Source organism: Watersipora subatra, chromosome 9 (genome assembly GCF_963576615.1).
Source record: "Watersipora subatra chromosome 9, tzWatSuba1.1, whole genome shotgun sequence".
NCBI lineage: Eukaryota > Metazoa > Bryozoa > Gymnolaemata > Cheilostomatida > Watersiporidae > Watersipora > Watersipora subatra.
In genome coordinates this window covers 56,641,246-56,663,075 of record NC_088716.1, presented here as the reverse complement: position 1 = coordinate 56,663,075, position 21,830 = coordinate 56,641,246, and the positions used below count along the sequence as shown (strand labels likewise).

At 36.3% G+C, this 21,830-nt stretch overlaps 1 protein-coding gene across 1 annotated transcript; it reads right to left on the bottom strand.

The window, feature by feature from the left end:
* Positions 1–350: 350 nt before the first annotated feature.
* On the bottom strand, positions 351–19,314 carry LOC137404316 (uncharacterized). The gene is made up of 17 exons (XM_068090505.1): positions 19,259–19,314; positions 16,267–16,394; positions 13,897–14,010; positions 13,404–13,565; positions 12,894–13,099; positions 11,876–12,023; positions 10,700–10,852; positions 9,890–10,069; positions 9,680–9,799; positions 9,232–9,402; positions 2,855–3,016; positions 2,527–2,741; positions 1,832–2,111; positions 1,560–1,577; positions 1,172–1,357; positions 857–985; positions 351–732 (listed from the first exon to the last, which is right to left on the bottom strand). The coding sequence occupies exons 2-17, from the start codon at positions 16,358–16,360 to the stop codon at positions 557–559; spliced, it is 2,514 nt and encodes an 837-aa protein (XP_067946606.1). The 5' UTR covers positions 16,361–16,394; positions 19,259–19,314; the 3' UTR covers positions 351–556.
* Between the last annotated feature and the right edge of the window lie 2,516 nt (positions 19,315–21,830).

Here is a 21,830-nt window from a genome sequence, read left to right as displayed (position 1 = left end):
TTAGCTCCTCAGCATTTAGATGCTAATTATAATCATCCATATCACGTAGCATAACTCTAAAGCATAATTTTTGAAAACATTCTGGTTTTTCAATATCAGTTTTCGATACAAATGTATACCAGTTTGGAGCAGCGTAAGAAAAAAATAGACAATATACATGTATTATTATTAAAAGTACATGTGGAATAAAAAATAAGTAGTATATATATATTACTAAAAAAATACTTCAAGTATTAGAATAGACAATATACAGGTTATGCACAAGAATATAAGAAATGATTAAACAATATACAGGAGATTGAAAACATCTGAGGTATTAAGTTGTCTGTAAGATGACGCTACGAGCAGAGGAAATATTAGAAGATTATTGAATATATATATAAGAAAAATAAAACTTTACAGCATTAAGGAAAGAGCAGTCCATAACTAGACGAGTATTTCTAGATCCATATGATAACAATGAGATATCATAAAGCCTCTAACATAATTATTTTAGAGAAAAAACAATTACAGTGCAGCAGGAGAAGACAACCCTTGATATCATAAAAAACTATGATCATAGAATGGTGCATGCTTTAGACTTGGACTTCCCTATGACTATATGATCGGCTGCATGAACTCCGATATGGTCAGTATCACCTAGTCTATGCGGAGTCATGTCCCCATTCCCTTCAGCTGGCAGTGGTTTATAAAAGTCTTGTAGCCTCTTGTGCTCAAATGGTAAGTCAACTCCTAAAATTGTAGGCTTATTCAGTAAAACAAATACGAAAGAGCTGGTAAGTAACTCTCTCAATGTTTAAGGCTACAGAAACTAATGTAACCATCATTCAATAAAGGCTTCGGTGAAATTACTAACCTAAGGCTACAGCATTGTTCTCATCCTTTATGATCTGCTGAGCTTGGCTATAAAGTTGGCTTACGTTGTGTTTAGTGAAGGGGTGTGAGTGAATAGTGAGAGCTTCAAACTCTAACCTCACTCTCTCACCTAAAACAAATGACGAATATTTGTGCAGTCTGGTCAGAAATGAAGAAGGAGGTGCCCTGGGGGTAAGAGAGGAATAGCGAAGGAGTGTATGTAAAAAAGGACAGCAAAGGTATATACAAAACAAAATAAAGGTAAAAACAAAACATAGAAAAAACTCAAAAGAGTATCTTTGTAACGAGTACTTACAGCCGTAAGGCAAAACTACGGTAGCATGCAGTCCGCCTGCTGGCTGTATGAGAGCACGAGTCAGTATCACGTCTCTGTTGATTGTTAGGTAGCACACAACAATCTGCTCTTCTATATCGGAGAGTTCCTCATTAGGGAATATCACACCCCAACCCATCGTATCATCTTTCTGGATGAGTGTAGCGGCTGCAACATATCACCAACTATCGATCATAGAACGATCTATCAAAATATTAACATAGAAGAGAGCGAACTAAAGTTGACCAATCAGAGCGAAAGGCAAATGGTGGTGCTTCAAAGTGTTCAAGCATAACATATAGGTGGCAGGAAAATGGCTCTGTGCAGAATATTGGTCATGGCTCACTATCTTTGGATAAAGGCTACTTACAGTCCGTGTGAATAAAACCTAAAAAATACTTCGTTATATAATAGAAATAAGAGGTCTCAAAGCACAATGTTTTACAGAAGTCTGTTGTGAATCCAACAATCACATCTCAACATTTCCTGTGAAGTACATGAGTTTATCAGAATCAAACTGAATTATCTGAAGAGATTATACAAATTAGATTGATACTGTGGCTGCACACTAATAACCATAAACTAATTCAAGGCTTGCTATGAAACAGGGACCATTATATCTTACAGAAAAATGGGACTCACCCTCATTGCGAGGCCAAAATCTAAGAAGGTCTAACTGAAAATTGCTTTCTCTAGGAGGATCATACGGGGAAGCTGTAGTGAGTGCTATCATAGGGGGCACAACTCCATCGTCAGTTGGCTCTTCCAAGACTCTCACTTCAAAGTGGTGCATACCTCGAGACATAGGCACTGGACAGACTATACAGTTGCCTGTAATGGCTTGATTTGAGAGAATGACATCAGTTGAGTCAGCCAGGACATGGGCGTTAGAAGGCAGACACCAATATTCTGGGTTGTTTACCTGAATTATAAAGCAAAAAGATAACAGAGAGTAAAAGAAAGCAAGAGAAAGAAAAAACAAAGAGGAGAAACAACTCCAACTCTAGGGGCAAACAGAGAAAAAGTAAGAAAGAAAAGAAAGAAAAAAAGAGAGAAAGAAGGAAAAAGGGAAGAAATAAAGGAAAGAAACAGAGAACGATAGACAGAGAGAAAGAGAGCAACCAAAAAGAAGCGAGAAAAGGAAAGAGAAAAAGCATGAGAGAAAAAAAGGAAGGGAAATACAGGAGTCAAACATGCATGCCATTCTCACAAACATTATATTGATCGGAGAGATGGAGTAATTCTACATTATTCTTATAAAACATCATTACATTATACATAAGACAGTCTTCTAAAACTAATGAACTGTCTTACACCTGCAACCAATGAATACTTACAAAGTAGGTTGGGAGTTGCTCTATCATGTTAGGAGTTATAACCTCACAGGAAATTGTTGAGCCGCTGGTATAGAGAGAGACTGTGGGATAAAGGTGTGACTGACTTCTTATGTCCAGGTATCGAAGCGCAACCGGAAGCTCATTTTTCCACACCCTCACCATAATAGTTTTAGCTGATTTGGAGAGAGGGCAAAGTTCAATCATCACCTGGTCACCTGACAAAACAAGCTTCTATTACACTCATTGTGGCAAAGCAAAGACGACACAATGCTTATAAACTAGTAGTTCGTCGCAATACTCGCTTGCATTACATGGCTTCTTCGAGTACCTTCCGTAAACCTGTGACCTTGTGTGTTTGCCTGTGATCTTCCATCGTAAAGAATCTTTCCATCTCTCGAGTGATAGCCGAGAGACGATAATTCTCTACCAGGATATTTATTGCTTGAAGTGAACTTGCTCGCAACTCCAACACAAAGCACTGCATCTTCAGCTACAACGAGCGGTAAAAATAAAGTGAATAAAAGAAAAATGAAACCAAATAGCAACTAAAGAACATCAAACACTTTCTGTAAGTATATTCTGGTTAAAACAAAATTTGGTGACAATGGCGCAATCGCAGCCCGGGTACACAATAATGACTTTAAAGCTAAATGCCCTAGCAAAGACAAACTGTTTCAAATTGACTAAAATTGCATTCTGTTCAATTACAATGAAATAAAACCCGTCGAAGCATAGCAGCTAACATGAGTGCAAAAGACAAACAAGCATCCGCCAGCGATCACTTGTGCGTCTAACCTACATGTATGTGTCGAGTTATCTACTTTAGTGTATGTGTCCAGTTGTCTACTTTAGTGTGTGTGTCGAGTTGTCTACTTTAGTGTTTGTGTCCAGTTGTCTACTTTAGTGTATGTGTCGAGTTGTCTACTTTAGTGTTTGTGTCGAGTTGTCTACTTTAGTGTTTGTGTTGGGTTGTCTACTGCAGTGTATGTGCCGAGTTGTCTACTTTAGTGTGTGTGTCGAGTTGTCCCCTTTAGTATGTGTTGAGTTGTCTACTTTAGTGTATGTGTCGAGTTGTCCCCTTTAGTATGTGTTGAATTGTCTACTTTAGTGTATGTGTCAAGTTGTCTACTTTAGTGTATGTGTCGAGTTGTCTACTTTAGTGTATGTGTCCAGTTGTCTACTTTAGTGTGTGTGTCGAGTTGTCTACTTTAGTGTATGTGTCCAGTTGTCTACTTTAGTGTGTGTGTCGAGTTGTCTACTTTAGTGTTTGTGTCCAGTTGTCTACTTTAGTGTTTGTGTCGAGTTGTCTACTTTAGTGTTTGTGTCGGGTTGTCTACTTTAGTGTATGTGTCGAGTTGTCTACTTTAGTGTATGTGTCGAGTTGCCTACTTTAGTGTATATGTCGAGTTGTTTACTTTAGTGTATGTGTCGAGTTGTCTACTTTAGTGTATATGTCGAGTTGTCTACTTTAGTGTATGTGTCGAGTTGTCTACTTTAGTGTATGTGTCGAGTTGTCTACTTTAGTGTATGTGTCGAGTTGTCTACTTTAGTATATGTGTCGAGTTGTCTACTTTAGTCTATGTGTCGAGTTGTCTACTTTAGTGTATGTGTCGAGTTGTCTACTTTAGTGTATGTGTCGAGTTGTCTACCTTAGTGTGTGTCGAGTTGTCTACTTTAGTGTATGTGTCGAGTTGTCTACTTTAGTGTGTGTGTCGAGTTGTCTACTTTAGTGTATGTGTCGAGTTGTCTACTTTAGTATATGTGTCGAGTTGTCTACTTTAGTGTATATGTCGAGTTGTCTACTTTAGTGTATGTGTCGAGTTGTCTACTTTAGTGTATGTGTCGAGTTGTCTACTTTAGTGTATGTGTCGAGTTGTCTACTTTAGTATATGTGTCGAGTTGTCTACTTTAGTGTATGTGTCGACTTGTCTACTTTAGTGTATATGTCGAGTTGTCTACTTTAGTGTGTGTGTCGAGTTGTCTACTTTAGTGTATGTGTCGAGTTGTCTACTTTAGTGTATGTAACGAGTTGTCTACTTTAGTGTATGTGTCCAGTTGTCTACTTTAGTGTGTGTGTCGAGTTGTCTACTTTAGTGTTTGTGTCCAGTTGTCTACTTTAGTGTTTGTGTCGAGTTGTCTACTTTAGTGTTTGTGTCGGGTTGTCTACTTTAGTGTATGTGTCGAGTTGTCTACTTTAGTGTATGTGTCGAGTTGCCTACTTTAGTGTATATGTCGAGTTGTTTACTTTAGTGTATGTGTCGAGTTGTCTACTTTAGTGTATATGTCGAGTTGTCTACTTTAGTGTATGTGTCGAGTTGTCTACTTTAGTGTATGTGTCGAGTTGTCTACTTTAGTGTATGTGTCGAGTTGTCTACTTTAGTATATGTGTCGAGTTGTCTACTTTAGTCTATGTGTCGAGTTGTCTACTTTAGTGTATGTGTCGAGTTGTCTACTTTAGTGTATGTGTCGAGTTGTCTACCTTAGTGTGTGTCGAGTTGTCTACTTTAGTGTATGTGTCGAGTTGTCTACTTTAGTGTGTGTGTCGAGTTGTCTACTTTAGTGTATGTGTCGAGTTGTCTACTTTAGTATATGTGTCGAGTTGTCTACTTTAGTGTATATGTCGAGTTGTCTACTTTAGTGTATGTGTCGAGTTGTCTACTTTAGTGTATGTGTCGAGTTGTCTACTTTAGTGTATGTGTCGAGTTGTCTACTTTAGTATATGTGTCGAGTTGTCTACTTTAGTGTATGTGTCGAGTTGTCTACTTTAGTGTATGTGTCGAGTTGTCTACTTTAGTGTATGTGTCGAGTTGTCTACTTTAGTGTATGTGTCGAGTTGTCTACTTTAGTGTATGTGTTGAGTTGTCTACTTTAGTGTATGTGTCGAGTTGTCTACTTTAGTGTATGTGTCGAGTTGTCTACTTTAGTGTATGTAACGAGTTGTCTACTTTAGTGTGTGTTGAGTTGTCTACTTTAGTGTGTGTGTCGAGTTGTCTACTTTAGTGTATGTGTCGACTTGTCTACTTTAGTGTATATGTCGAGTTGTCTACTTTAGTGTGTGTGTCGAGTTGTCTACTTTAGTGTATGTGTCGAGTTGTCTACTTTAGTGTATGTAACGAGTTGTCTACTTTAGTGTGTGTTGAGTTGTCTACTTTAGTGTATGTGTCGAGTTGTCCCCTTTAGTATGTGTTGAATTGTCTACTTTAGTGTATGTGTCGAGTTGTCTACTTTAGTGTATGTGTCGAGTTGTCTACTTTAGTGTGTGTGTCGAGTTGTCCCCTTTAGTATGTGTTGAGTTGTCTACTTTAGTGTATGTGTCGAGTTGTCCCCTTTAGTATGTGTTGAATTGTCTACTTTAGTGTATGTGTCAAGTTGTCTACTTTAGTGTATGTGTCGAGTTGTCTACTTTAGTGTATGTGTCCAGTTGTCTACTTTAGTGTGTGTGTCGAGTTGTCTACTTTAGTGTTTGTGTCCAGTTGTCTACTTTAGTGTTTGTGTCGAGTTGTCTACTTTAGTGTTTGTGTCGGGTTGTCTACTTTAGTGTATGTGTCGAGTTGTCTACTTTAGTGTATGTGTCGAGTTGCCTACTTTAGTGTATATGTCGAGTTGTTTACTTTAGTGTATGTGTCGAGTTGTCTACTTTAGTGTATATGTCGAGTTGTCTACTTTAGTGTATGTGTCGAGTTGTCTACTTTAGTGTATGTGTCGAGTTGTCTACTTTAGTGTATGTGTCGAGTTGTCTACTTTAGTATATGTGTCGAGTTGTCTACTTTAGTCTATGTGTCGAGTTGTCTACTTTAGTGTATGTGTCGAGTTGTCTACTTTAGTGTATGTGTCGAGTTGTCTACCTTAGTGTGTGTCGAGTTGTCTACTTTAGTGTATGTGTCGAGTTGTCTACTTTAGTGTGTGTGTCGAGTTGTCTACTTTAGTGTATGTGTCGAGTTGTCTACTTTAGTATATGTGTCGAGTTGTCTACTTTAGTGTATATGTCGAGTTGTCTACTTTAGTGTATGTGTCGAGTTGTCTACTTTAGTGTATGTGTCGAGTTGTCTACTTTAGTGTATGTGTCGAGTTGTCTACTTTAGTATATGTGTCGAGTTGTCTACTTTAGTGTATGTGTCGAGTTGTCTACTTTAGTGTATGTGTCGAGTTGTCTACTTTAGTGTATGTGTCGAGTTGTCTACTTTAGTGTATGTGTCGAGTTGTCTACTTTAGTGTATGTGTTGAGTTGTCTACTTTAGTGTATGTGTCGAGTTGTCTACTTTAGTGTATGTGTCGAGTTGTCTACTTTAGTGTATGTAACGAGTTGTCTACTTTAGTGTGTGTTGAGTTGTCTACTTTAGTGTGTGTGTCGAGTTGTCTACTTTAGTGTATGTGTCGACTTGTCTACTTTAGTGTATATGTCGAGTTGTCTACTTTAGTGTGTGTGTCGAGTTGTCTACTTTAGTGTATGTGTCGAGTTGTCTACTTTAGTGTATGTAACGAGTTGTCTACTTTAGTGTGTGTTGAGTTGTCTACTTTAGTGTATGTGTTGAGTTGTCTACTTTAGTGTATGTAACGAGTTGTCTACTTTAGTGTGTGTTGAGTTGTCTACTTTAGTGTATGTGTTGAGTTGTCTACTTTAGTGTATGTAACGAGTTGTCTACTTTAGTGTATGTGCCGGGTTGTCTACTTTAGTGTATGTGTCGAGTTGTCTACTTTAGTGTATGTAACGAGTTGTCTACTTTAGTGTATGTGTCGAGTTGTCTACTTTAGTGTATGTAACGAGTTGTCTACTTTAGTGTATGTGTTGAGTTGTCTACTTTAGTGTATGTGTCGAGTTGTCTACTTTAGTGTATGTGTCGAGTTGTCTACTTTAGTGTATGTAACGAGTTGTCTACTTTAGTGTGTGTTGAGTTGTCTACTTTAGTGTGTGTGTCGAGTTGTCTACTTTAGTGTATGTGTCGACTTGTCTACTTTAGTGTATATGTCGAGTTGTCTACTTTAGTGTGTGTGTCGAGTTGTCTACTTTAGTGTATGTGTCGAGTTGTCTACTTTAGTGTATGTAACGAGTTGTCTACTTTAGTGTGTGTTGAGTTGTCTACTTTAGTGTATGTGTTGAGTTGTCTACTTTAGTGTATGTAACGAGTTGTCTACTTTAGTGTGTGTTGAGTTGTCTACTTTAGTGTATGTGTTGAGTTGCCTACTTTAGTGTATGTAACGAGTTGTCTACTTTAGTGTATGTGCCGGGTTGTCTACTTTAGTGTATGTAACGAGTTGTCTACTTTAGTGTATGTGTCGAGTTGTCTACTTTAGTGTATGTAACGAGTTGTCTACTTTAGTGTATGTGTCGAGTTGTCTACTTTAGTGTATGTGTTGAGTTGTCTACTTTAGTGTTTGTGTCGAGTTGTCTACTTTAGTGTATGTGTCGAGTTGTCTACTTTAGTGTATGTGTCGAGTTGTCTACTTTAGTGTGTGTCGAGTTGTCTACTTTAGTGTATGTGTCGAGTTGTCTACTTTAGTGTGTGTGTCGAGTTGTCTACTTTAGTGTATGTGTCGAGTTGTCTACTTTAGTGTATGTGTCGAGTTGTCTACTTTAGTGTATGTAACGAGTTGTCTACTTTAGTGTGTGTTGAGTTGTCTACTTTAGTGTATGTGTTGAGTTGCCTACTTTAGTGTATGTAACGAGTTGTCTACTTTAGTGTGTGTCGAGTTGTCTACTTTAGTGTATGTGTCGAGTTGTCTACTTTAGTGTATGTGTCGAGTTGTCTACTTTAGTGTATGTGTCGAGTTGTCTACTTTAGTGTATGTGTCGAGTTGTCTACTTTAGTGTGTGTGTCGAGTTGTCTACTTTAGTGTATGTGTCGAGTTGTCTACTTTATAGTATGTGTCGAGTTGTCTACTTTAGTGTATGTGTCGAGTTGTCTACTTTAGTGTATGTGTCGAGTTGTCTACTTTAGTGTGTGTGTCGAGTTGTCTACTTTAGTGTATGTGTCGAGTTGTCTACTTTAGTGTATGTGTCGAGTTGTCTACTTTAGTGTATGTAACGAGTTGTCTACTTTAGTGTGTGTCGAGTTGTCTACTTTACTGTATGTGTCGAGTTGTCTACTTTAGTGTATGTGTCGAGTTGTCTACTTTAGTGTATGTGTCGAGTTGTCTACTTTAGTGTATGTGTCGAGTTGTCTACTTTAGTGTATGTGTCGAGTTGTCTACTTTAGTGTGTGTGTCGAGTTGTCTACTTTAGTGTATGTGTCGAGTTGTCTACTTTAGTGTATGTGTCGAGTTGTCTACTTTAGTGTATGTAACGAGTTGTCTACTTTAGTGTGTGTCGAGTTGTCTACTTTAGTGTGTGTGTCGAGTTGTCTACTTTAGTGTATGTAACGAGTTGTCTACTTTAGTGTGTGTTGAGTTGTCTACTTTAGTGTGTGTTGAGTTGTCTACTTTAGTGTATGTGTCGAGTTGTCTACTTTAGTGTATGTGTCGAGTTGTCTACTTTAGTGTATGTAACGAGTTGTCTACTTTAGTGTGTGTTGAGTTGTCTACTTTAGTGTGTGTGTCGAGTTGTCTACTTTAGTGTATGTCGAGTTGTCTACTTTAGTGTATGTGTCGAGTTGTCTACTTTAGTGTGTGTTGAGTTGTCTACTTTAATCAAGTGCAAGAATTTAAAGCATAAACAAATTTTTTTACTTCTAAAGTTACCAATAAAGATGAGAGAACACAACTCCTTACTGAGTTTAGTGATGTTTACTTGGAAGACAGGCCTTTCCTTTGTCAATGGGTGTCCAAGATACTGGAGAGTGTGAACACCTACAGTATCCTCTTGAAGAGAAACTGTGACATGATCTAACTGGATATCGACATCCAAATCGCTTGAGTATGCCAAGTCGGTTGAATTTAGCTCTAAAATGTCATTCAAACAAATATTTGGTTAGAGGCTATTTAAAGCTTGTCTGTTATAGTCTATGCAAACGTATAATGAACACAGACAAAATTTTTTTCAAGACAATCATCTCAACTTGAGTTGTGCTTAAAAGTTGAGATGACAAATCATGAACAGTGTTCAAGCAGTGTAATTGAGTAAATTAAATTTAAGTGAATTAAAAAAATTATCCAAGGTGAAAGGAGCAGCGAGTTAAGAAACGAGAAAGAAACTAAAAAAATCGAGTAGGATAACTACCTCTGTTTTCTCTTTCCATTGTAAGGAGTTGTCTTAACACAGAAACATGCTCATCCGCCTGTGCTGATTGGAGAGGAAAGGGTAGCTGTTTTGCTGAGCTATTAATTCGTAACCGGAAATCTTAAAAATATAAATTTTTATTAGTCTGGTACTGATTGCTACCCTTAAAATGTGTGTATACAATGTAAGAAACAATGGCAAATGCTTTACCTTGTGGAGTAAAAGCTACAAAGGGATAGTAACCGCCCTCAGGTTCCAAGTAGCAAACACTAGTCTGAAATGCACCGTTGAGAGCCACACAACATAGTATAGGCTGTTTTACAACTCCACCATCGATGATAGGAGGAGGGTACTGTACGCCCCATCCAAATCTATCACCAGCTTGAACCACTAAAATAAAAAGTGGCAACATTCATGACAGTAAAAAAGGTTCAGGTCAACTTTAGACTCAGACGATAAGCAACAACAAATGAAGAGACAGAAAAAATATAAAATGAAATGAAAATTTTATTTCATATTTTTTAAATACAAAATACATTTTATTGTATATTTGAAAATAAAAAATATATTTATATTCTATATAAAATTATATTATTTTAATTATGTTTGTTTTAATAATATCAAAAATTTATGTATTTTATATACAGTATTTTTATTTTTATATAAAAATATGAAATAGAAGGAAGAGTAAGTGAACTGTGGGAGTGCAATGCTGAAAGAAGACACAATATAGAACAAATCAACGCAAACTGCTCTTAATTAAAATATGCTGTCTTAAATGACAAAGAATCAGTTTAAAACTAAAACTATAAATGTTGCAGTTAATAAAGAGATTACTAACAACTCTTGAACCAACCATGATACAGCATTTCACTCAGCTCTGGCTCTAAGTACAATATTAGCCGAATTTAAACATAGAAGAAAGATACATACTCTATCTAACAATATCTAGTCAAGCTAGCACTAGTGCTATCACAATCACCACCAGTTACTGACACTATAGTCACTACTAGAACATGCCTTGCGTGTTGATAGCAAATTTAAGTACTTCGTGGTAGAGAGAGGAGGAAGAAGCTGATAAATGAGCTCCACACGAAACAAGACAAATAATAAGACTAGGGGAATGACTATTCAGCGAAGCCTCCGTGAGCTCTACCTCATAATAGCTCCTCTCTGCAAGTAAATAAGAAAAGAACTCAAATTCTATATACAATGTAAGCCATAACCAGATGCGTGAGTCGCTTGTAACAAAACTGTTAGTATTTCACAGTGAGACTTTATATAATAGCAATCACCAATAATTCAACTAATTTGTGATGACACAGCAAAACTATATCTACGCAGAAATTTTTTTTTTCAAAATAGTTGTTTATAGCTAGAAATTAAGTTTATTTACACCGTTGTTAACAGTAAATCAGACCATGAAATGGAGACAAATACTAAAGTGAAGCATGTGTACAGAAAAATAGCTCTTTTCGCATAACTCTGTTATATAATGTAAATTGGTAAAGTGTTGGTGTCTGGTAAAAGGTGTAGTGGGTTTTTATGAAGAAGTAGGAATGTTATAGATAGTGCGGATTGGAGATACGATTTGAGTATTTCAAACAGCAAATATCTAAAAACGCATTTAGCTCCTCAGCATTCAGGATATTTAGACGCTGGTCATAACTGTTCATATCCGGTAGCATAATCCTAAGCATAATTTTTGAAATTGTTCCAATTTTTCTTAATTAGTTTTTGACCCAAAGGGATGTCAGCTTGAAGCAGCGTAAGACAAGATAGACAATATACGATTCTGGTAAAAGAATGATAGGCCTTATTGTTTTACACTGATCTTTCTGAGCTGAACTAGAGCGAGGTAGTTGCAGAGTAGTTGTCAGTTTGTGATATGTATATCTGCCAATAATATTATAGGCAATAAAGTACAGTATATTCCTACAAACTTTTCAAATCTTTATATTTCCTAAGATTTGTCTTCTCAGATGATATGAACTCCTCAAACAACAACAATAATTAGCAACGTCCCACCCTTTGAACCTCCCGCCTACACTACAGCAACTATAGACAGCAGAACCAGGCCTATCAAAGAATTGTACAAAATTTTGTCATGGTACATGAACAAGCATGATTTTTATGAAAGCTGAGATATGCAAAAAGGTATGTTTTAAAAATAATCTTTCAAACACGCTGCCAGACCTGGAGTTAATGGTTGAGGTCCTTGTATGGAGGCGAGACAGAGCTTGTCCCTCACACTCTTACCAGCTTTAACGTCTTTTTTACAGAATGTCTGAGTATGCGACTCCAAAGAGAAACCAGCCATAACTAACCAATCAGATGGACTTGTCTGCAACCAATACATGGCTTGATTGTATATTCTTATATCAAGCATAAAAAACCTCAAACTAATATACTGCACAAACAGCAAGAGGTGGTTGCAAATGTGTAAAGCTCAACTTTACTAATAAGCGGCTACTCACTGCCCAGACATTATCGCCTATATTAACAAATAACACTTTGTATGCGCGTGTCCGTGTGTCTGTTAGTCCGTACGGATAAGTGTAGGATTACACAAGTTTATGATTCGTGTATGATCCGTGCCTTCTGCTGAATTACCGCAAATACTTAGTTTCAAAACTCCATCTGGCTCCTGAGACTGCCGCCTCATAAGCAACCACACGCAGGCTATCTGATAAAATGAAAGTAATATTGGGCTTTTCCAGGCTTACTGCTAGCATTACAATAAAACAACCAGTTGATCAACTCATTTGCTTATAGCAAGTTTTCTTTAAAGAAGAAATGTTTACCATCCTTACAATTGAACAGAACTGTGAAGTGCGGCTCATAACATACATGTAACATGTGTGAAATTATCTTAGGGATATAATGTGGCACACAGACTTGGTCGGAATGGAGAACTACAGGTAAATCTACAACAAATCATGCGTTATTTATGTGAAAAATTTGTGAAAGATTAAGGAATGAGGTACACTTATGTTTTATACTGTAGCATATCTAATGGTGCATGATAGTAATAATATAATAATACTAACAATACCCTAATGGTACGTGATGCTTATGTTAAGGAAAATGGTGCATAGTGATGATAAACAGCAGAATAACAAGAAATAAGATGTGATTAGTTAAAAGCTTACATACAAACCTGGCAAGAGATAAAACATAAACATTGGAAACAAGTGATTGGGAGCGTGCTTACATGCAGGAAGGAAGGAATGTGAGATATAGAAGTCTGCCAACAGACGACCATGTCCACAGGGCCATACTCTAAAGTTATGGTCGGGAAGTACTGCGAGTGGTCTCTTTCGTAGTGGTACTTGGTGCAGACAGGATGTCCGTTCTTCAGGACCATGATGCAAGATTTCTCTGCATAAAACTCAGTTACCAAAATGCCGACTACATCTCCTGCAGAAAGATGAAAAGTCCGCGAGGTATATACTTTAGTTCCGCAACTTGAATTATAGTATAATCATCTAAATTATAGTAATAGTAACGTAATAATATAATAATACCATAATATAATCATCTAAGGGAAACCGTGATATGATCTCAAGCATCAACGACATCTCAAGAGCATCACAAACCAACACGGGCTCAGTGTCTCCTACAGATTAGGAAAATCCTCCAAAATATATCTTCTACATATACATCATTGAATAAGTGAAACCTCAAACAGCCGGCACAAAACCGATTGTTAATGGACACCCACCTACAGTGTACTTTGGTGGCTTTGTTTGAGATCTGCAGCAGTGACTACTCATCACAACACCACTATCGCTATGGTAGCCGATAGTGTTGTTATGACAGCCAAGATGAGTGTCTTCTCGCAAATGGTCACCAGCTATGCCAATGGTAACCTTGCTAGAAGTTGCTAAAAAGATTTTACTACATGTAGATGTCAATGTGATATATACATATATTCTCTACTGCTTATGAGCCAACATAGATACAGTCTTCTGATAGACAAGAAAGTAGTCATTTGCAGATCATCCCATACAAAAATGGAAGGCAGTATAGTTAGAAAATGGCAGCCTACTCAATGCAGTTGTGACAAACATATGAGAGCACTAAGTAGACTAGTGAGAAAAAGAGAATGAAGAATGAGAAAAAATTGAGGAGTGAAGTAAAAGATAATAAAAACATAATGGAATGGGAGAAAGTATGCAACAGTTGGAAGCATAAATATGGAGAAGACAACTCACACATGAGACCAATCTGTGCACAGAAATAAGGATGTTGTTTGGTAAGAGGCACTTTGTACTGCAGGTAGCTGCATGCCTCTGAATAAGGTTTTAGTTTCACTGAGCTTTTGTGTCCTGTAAAAGCATTGACCTCAGCAATAAAGTTTACCAAAAATTTTTTGCTCGGGTATTAAAAATCAGCTTATGAACAATGAGAGGTAATGAGAGTTGCCTGCTACTTGCTATTAGCCTGGCACAATGCCAATGGATAATTTGAGTAAGCTTACTAATAAGAGCTATCAGTTTCTTGTGACGTTATGCCATCACCCTGTGTAGTAACTGAAAGCCGTTGTGTATTTGCTCCCATATACCGACATATATCACCTAGGAATCTATCAAGCTTGTGAGGCTGAATTAGTAAGGCAGTCCGTCCGGCTGGTGAACCGGAGGGTCTGAGATCGAATCTTCTGTGTTACGGATTCTTTATTCCATGATTTTAATAGCTATAGCTGGAACTACACACATACCCACAAACTTCGAGAAATATATATATATAGAAAGAAGGCATTTCTAAATTTTTCAAACTTTCGGAAAATGACATGTCTATTCTATATTGGTCACACAATTTTTTTAATGATAAAATAACATTACAGTTTATAGCAGATTAGTAGCTATTTCACTGAAGAGAGTTTTTGCTTACTAAAAATAACATCATAAGTAACTGAGCCGACAACCTCTCACTGAAATCAACTAAAATTACTGTGTAATTAAAGTTAAAGTATAAGGCTCGATGAGTCATAGAGTCATAGTTGTTGGTAGCTACGAGACTTGCTGCTCAGAAAAGATACTAGCGAAAAACCAAAGTGAACATTCATGGGTTGGTACAGCTGACGGATGTACGCTGTACCAAAAGGCAGCATATTCTGGGGAAATAATAAGTGACATCTAGCAGGGTTGGCTTGGTTTAAACCAGCCCAAAAAAACCCGGTTTTTATGGTTTTTCATTATTTTTTGTGAAAAACATAATATTTTAAGCTCCTAGTGGTTCATGTGTGGTAGAAATGCAATTATATGTAATTATCAGCTGTGGAAGTTTATTTAGGACACAGTAGTAAAGTGATGGTAGAGCTCAAGTTGCAACTACATGATATCCTAGCACAACAATGAAGTAGTGAATTTCATTTTCAATTGGTTTTATCAAGTGATATGATGATCTCTTTACTGATGAAATATAAAAACCACGTGAAATATACTAATCCAATCATCGTCTCTAATAATGAATAAATACTTTCTCAAGTCTGGCCAGTGAGACAGGATTACTTATAATTAGAAATTAAAACAATAAAATCCTTTTGGGCAAAAGCTTTAAGTTTGCAAACTAATGTTTCATTTGTTGGGCACAAGCCAAAGTGGTTGGATTGTTATAATTCAGTTTATCAAGTTTGTTGTGTTTTGAAAAGCTTTGAAAGGCAAAGGTTTTGAGGTAAAATGTAATAGGTGTGCTGTCGTAACGCGAGGTCACACAGATAGGCTTAAAGCTCACATAGCAAAATGTCAAGTTGAAAACACCAATTTAGACATTGATGCTAATATTCAGGTGATAGAAATTGAGTCGTCTGCCACTGCTCCATACACTAGCAATGCATCTGCATTATGCTATGCTCTACACTACCACACGACTAATCACTGGGATTAAAGTTCCTACTTATACATAGAGCTGTATGTGAAATATTCACTTTATGTGATAAGATTTCTGCTCTGTATTTCATCGATCATGTTTGATTTAAGATTCATTCTTAAATTTCCATACAGTTTCTCTCTTTTTTCCCATAAAAACTCCCATAGTACCATCTTTAACAGATGATTCCACATATGTATGTTCAATACTCAATCATGCAGTTATAGTAAAGGATGTTAATTAGACTTAAAATTGCAAAAACCTTGGTAAAATTATAAAAACCGGTTTAAACCATAAAAACCGGTTTAAACCATGAAAACCGGTTTAAACCATAAAAACCTGGTTTTTTTATAAAAAAAATTTTTTTTTATGTTCAACATTTTTTTCATGGTTCTTTATGAAAAAAAACCACAGATTTTTCATAAAAACCGTGGTTTTTTCCAACCCTGACATCTAGGCGGTATCGAAGCTAGACAGTAGCCACTGTTTATACCACAAAAAATCAAACCACAAAGAGAACTTTCTATCAAGTGTTCACTGACAGAGTCTGACTGAGTTTACTCTAACAGCTAAGACAAGCAACAGTGTCTATTTGCTGGAACATAGATGTATCACATTTATTTATCAGAGCATAGATGTGTCACGTTGTAATATACCATTTAATTTGCTCCATATTTTCATAATAAATCAGACAAAACTTAGTTCAAACTCACCAGGGTTAGGAGGTCTGTTGTCATATCTGATAGAATTGCTACTACATTTGAACAAAATGTCAACGTCACAAGGGGTACAACTTCGAACTCCCATGTTCAATCATTATCTGTTAGAATTCAGCTACCTGCTAATCAAACCAGGCTCCTTTATTATTGAGTATCCTAAGTGGCAAGTGTGACAGGTTTGGCAGGTGTGACAAGTTTGGCAGGTGTGACAGGTTTGGCAAGTGTGACAGGTTTGGCAGGTGTGACAGGTTTGGCAAGTGTGACAGGTTTGGCAGGTGTGACAAGTGTAGAAGGTATGGCAGTGACAAAGTTTTTAGACCTCGTACAGAAACAACAAAGTGTCAAAAAAGCCTATAATAACAGAATTGTTAATGCAATCCAGTTAAAGAATTTGTGTACTTTATGAAGCCGAATCGAAGTCTGCGAACTATGATCTTTTACTTATTTTAGCTGACGTTATATAAAAGCTTTATTCCAATTGAAACAAAAAACTTTTTACCATATGTAGTAAATAATAAATACCTAAACATATTTCCAGGAAACTAAATACTTGTTAGCCGATAGGGTCGCGGTTCCTCAAGAATGCATTACTAACAATGCTACCACACACGGCCATAACAGCAAACAAGCTGCGCAGGCAAACTAGATAAGCACAATAGTATCAGAACACATTACCTGTCGCTATTATGCTATGCAATCGTTTGCTTATGCCTATTGTTTCTAATTGCATTCATAGGTACATGTGCTCTCACCATTAACTATACCCAAAAACAATATAACCGAATCTGTGACAATAACTAGCTAACAAGTATATGCAAGCTTCAATACTTTCTCTAATGCACTAGTTGGAACAAGAACAAGCCCTACTTTAGATATCCATATAATTTATCTAAAATAATCAAATTAAAACCAATCAAACAAACCATACATGCATTTTAAACTGTTTTTGTATAATGAACAAATCTACCGTATCCGTTCAGCAATGCAGCATTATCTTGCGATACAATCGCTCGTAATAAGTATTTAGTTTTTAGGTTTAAACACAATGAAATGTATTCTAGGGATCTCGGCATTTCATCAACAAACAATACAAATGTATTTTAGGGATTCTGACATATCACCTTCAGTTCAGCAGAAGTCAATTAGTCACTATATTAAATTTGATGAGAGTTAAATCATAGCCAGAGGGCTTCTTTTTAAAATTGCTTAAATATGTAGAATTGAATTACAAATTAGTCTGCCAATTAACTTTTTGATAAAATCATAAAACTTATAAAAAGAATATAATGCCAGCACTAAAACAACACTAAAATATTACTATCACTGTTGAAATTACACAATGTCTACTTTTAACACTAACAAAAAAAGTAGTTTTAAAGTTGGAAAAATTCCTCCTAACTTTATATAAAATAACTGTAATAGTTTACTATTGTTTTACTAACTGCTTGTTTATGGAGAGCTTTTAGATTAAGGCTTAAGTAATTGCCTGCTAAATAGTGTTAGAACAAAATCTAGATTTTTCTTGTCTGACAAATAGTTATTCCTTTCAAAAACCCGATTAGAATTTTAGCAGCAGCAAAGTTTAGATGCATGCGTAATACGCCCACCAACACTTTGCAGGATATTTGTCGAGTTTATGCAAATGTTTTGCCTCGCTACCTTTTTTCTCATATAGCTTGACCACAAGCTAACTTATAAAGCACACCCATTCTGGGTAGGCCTGCTCAGCAGTATGCACCAGCAATCACCAGCTGCCCTACCCAATCACTACACTATGCTAGCATGCATGAACTTCAATCTATGGGTACTTTTTATAAGAGTGCCAACAGCAGCAAAAATGTATAGCTCATAAAGATGATTCCAAAGTCTTGCTCTGCATGTTTTTGACACAGTGAAGTTGCCAGACATTTTTTAGAGAAAACTAATGCAAACAAAATTGTTTCAGCCGATGCAGCATATTTAAAAAAAACAAATCCTTCACATTATGTTTAGAATGAGAACTAAAAATGCTGTCAAGCTAGAGCCTTGTGCATAATTTGGTGCATGTAAAAAATCAATAAACCTCCATGAACTAGTAAAGCAAGTAAGATTATTGCTGAAGAGGCTTGTATATGTCTCTAACCATGAATTTGAAATTTGAATTGTGAAACAACGTACAGATGTTGCAAAATAGTCTTAGATTATAAAGCCTCCAAGAGCAGACAGACGTTTGTACTACCAACTTATCAAAAGCATGCAAAAAAGTAATGCATGTTTTGGAAAAGTAAGTTAAAACATACAGACATGTCAGAGAACTGAAAGGCAACACAAAAGTTTGTGGGACTAATAGAATGATGCAGGTTACTAGTAAACTACTGTACTATTGCTAGTATTAATACTACTACTAATACTACTGCCAAATAATATTACAACTATTTACTATTACCACAGCTTCTATTACTACTAAGACTACAACTACGTAGTATTATCATCACTATGTTAGCATTATCACTAACAAAAATGCATTATCTAAGAGTATACTATAATAATATAATATCAAACCATATTTCTATTAACAATGATAAACAACAAAAATGTGTTTTATTCTTTGTTCTTCCTGTTTGATAAATACTAAAATAATTATCGTGCCGTGAGCTCTTAAGTAAGCCGTAAGGTTAATATCTCGACAACTTGAAACATCAGCCAGTGTACACAATATCGGTAAAACAAAACTTTCTTTCCAACTTCGGCTAGGCATAGCTAAAATAGGTAGTCTAATGTCTAGCCTTCAAATATCTACTCGTTGCTGCTGAGCTAGTTTTTGCACACTATGAATTATTTACTGGTCACAGATTGGAGTATACGTATCCCATTATTAAATCGTTATTCAACCTAGCACACAACCAGTACGCCACATGCAATTATACCAGTTTTTTCGACATTTTATAATCCCGTTATTGAAAAACGATTTTGCTTAAAAAATATCCGCTGTGTTTGCCTAAATTACCATTTAAATAATGTAGCACCATCTTGCGTTACATTAACTCAATCTTAGTGTTAGTCGTCCAATGTGTCCACTTAAGTAATAAAGTCAGCCTCTACTAACACTGTAGGCTTCAGTGGCAACGAATGAACTTTCCAGATGAAAAAATGCCTCATAGACATAACCAAATTGAATAATTATTTCGGTATAATACTTTATTGACGTCTATTTCAAAAACTTAAATTTTCTCTTTTTGGGCTACATTTCTATATGTCAGTAGCATCCGAAGTTCGCAGTCTTGTAACGAGCAACAAAGTTAACATGTTTAGCTTTAAAAGTCTAATACATGCTCGAGTAGACTATACATACCCTCGTAAACCTATTTTAGTGGCCGATAAATCTTAATCTATATCCCGGCCGCTCGATTTCAGCATGGAGTTTGCTTGCGTAACCTGATCGGCACCTCTGGAAAACGTACGTATCGATTTCTTGTCTAAAATAGGTGTGATAGCCAGCAACACCAAAAGTTTTAATCATATAATTTAGTGCATCAAATTTAAATATTTTTTATTTACTTGTACATAATGTTGCTAATTCCATATGTCAAGCTTACCGAGGAATCGAATAGATAACAAGTAATTAGAAACTGACAGAAATCAATTGGAAGTAAATTGTTTGTACGTAGTTTATTCAAGCAATCTTTTTACTTGAATGCAGGTGTTACATAAAATAATTTTTACATGAGGTCAAAAATAGATACCATTTTTACTGTGACTAAACTAATCATTTTATATAGCTTAGGGCTATCCTACGCAATGTGAGTATAGTACGCAGAAAGTTTAATCTGCAAGCCATGTTTCTCATAATTCATTTATGCTTTATCTATTGTAAATCAATTGATTTCAGATGTTGTTTTAGCCGACGATGGTTACATGTAAATATTGAAAGTTGCAGAGTGAACCAACTTAAAATGAACAAGCTGACAACTCGAACAACCTCTCGTTCACATACTGCTTACTGCTTTTACTGCGCCTACCATAACAGGCACTACAGCCAAGGTAATTTCTTCCCTTCTCACAATATTCGGACTACATCGACTGTGCTATAACTGATGTAAATATTGTTTTTTGTGTGCATATTAGGTCATGGAACAAATGCTCAGATAAAGTCAGCTGCGGAGAGCGATGTGGCAGACAACGCGGGAGATACAACATGTCAAGTGCCACATGTTGACGAGCAGCCCTTTTTTAGAGCTGTCGACATAAAAACTATTGAAGGCGGCAAAGAAGAGAGAAAACTACACACTGGTCTTGAGAAAACGACAGACCTTCTGGATTTACTCTATTCTACAAGTAGGTGCCTGTTATTTTTTATTTGTGTAGTACAAACAATTTAATAGAATGAGGTAATCATTTTGTTCACTCGCTGTCAACCTTAGTTGCATTTATATCTTATTTTATTTGTCAACTTTTAAATTTTTTTATTGTATTTAATAATTTTTGGCTACAAATAGTAAGAATTTTTGATTTGCAGAAAAAAGAAGACTGAATGTGTCTGGTGGTACACGAGATTGGACTGCTTGTCTCCAGACGTTCGACATACGATTTCATCGAGGGAGTCAGTTCCTTAAAAACATTCCTGCATGTGAAAGTCAACAGGAAATGACTTCGTCTGCTGCCTCACCCCTGAAGGAAACGACCACAGGTAGTCTTTTTGTATTTATGCTTTTCATCTGTGAGTCTACCCAAATATTTTCAGACTTGTTTGACATCACCTCTTTTTAGCAGAGTTAACAAGTAGAGTGGCGATGGTAAAGCAGTAGGTGAGTGGCAGTTGCGATGCTTCTTATGATATTTTTTGACAGGTGGGACTAGAATAAAAGAGATATCCGAGTCCCAGGCTGCATCGGCGAAGAAAGAAGAGACATATGGGTGAGCCACACAATTCTATCAAATATACGGCATTGGCAGATGACTGATAGGGGCATTGGCATGCACCTATCAATCAACTGTTAGTTTAGTTTAGCTACATGGTTATATCAACCAATTTAGTACATTTTTGGTCTAGGTTGTTTTGAAAGTCTGAGCCTCTCACTGCTGGACACAAGGTTTTGACCATTTTTATATAGTAACCAAAGGTATACCTCACGGGTTGCAGTGACCTCATTTCATCAGCCAAAATTTTGTGCCTGTGAATATACATGTAAATAAATCTGATCAAGTTAATTTGTATCTGAACTATGGCTAGCATATCTGTCGAAACTGCTACATACCGAATTATGTTTTGAGACAATTCAAAGTAGTGAGGAGTGATGTGATAAAGAAACAAGTTAATGTCATTTTGTAGGTTTTGCTTTTTTCATGCTGCCTAAAACTCTCACACATGTTTCAGAATATTACAAATGTTTTTATGCTTCCAAATTTGGAATTTTGGCTGAGACAGAAATTGTTGAATTAAGTTATAAATTAGTTATTTTTTGAGACAAGAAACATTTCAAAATGCTATAAGTTTTCTTGTGGTTATTGCACGTACGAAAGCCTTGTTTGTTACAACTGTAGTATAATATTTTTCATAAGTATAATGTGCTTTTAGAACA

Bases quoted from the DNA above. Each gene is read 5' to 3' on its own strand.
- LOC137404316 (XM_068090505.1), bottom strand. From the start codon at position 16,360: ATGGGAGTTCGAAGTTGTACCCCTTGTGACGTTGACATTTTGTTCAAA. The intron at 10,853-11,875 runs GTCTGGCAGCGT...ATTTACTTGCAG, and splicing joins ACCTCAACCATTAACTCCAG to AGAGGAGCTATTATGAGGTA. The intron at 3,017-9,231 runs GTAAGGAGTTGT...CGCTCGTTGTAG, and splicing joins AGTAAACATCACTAAACTCA to CTGAAGATGCAGTGCTTTGT.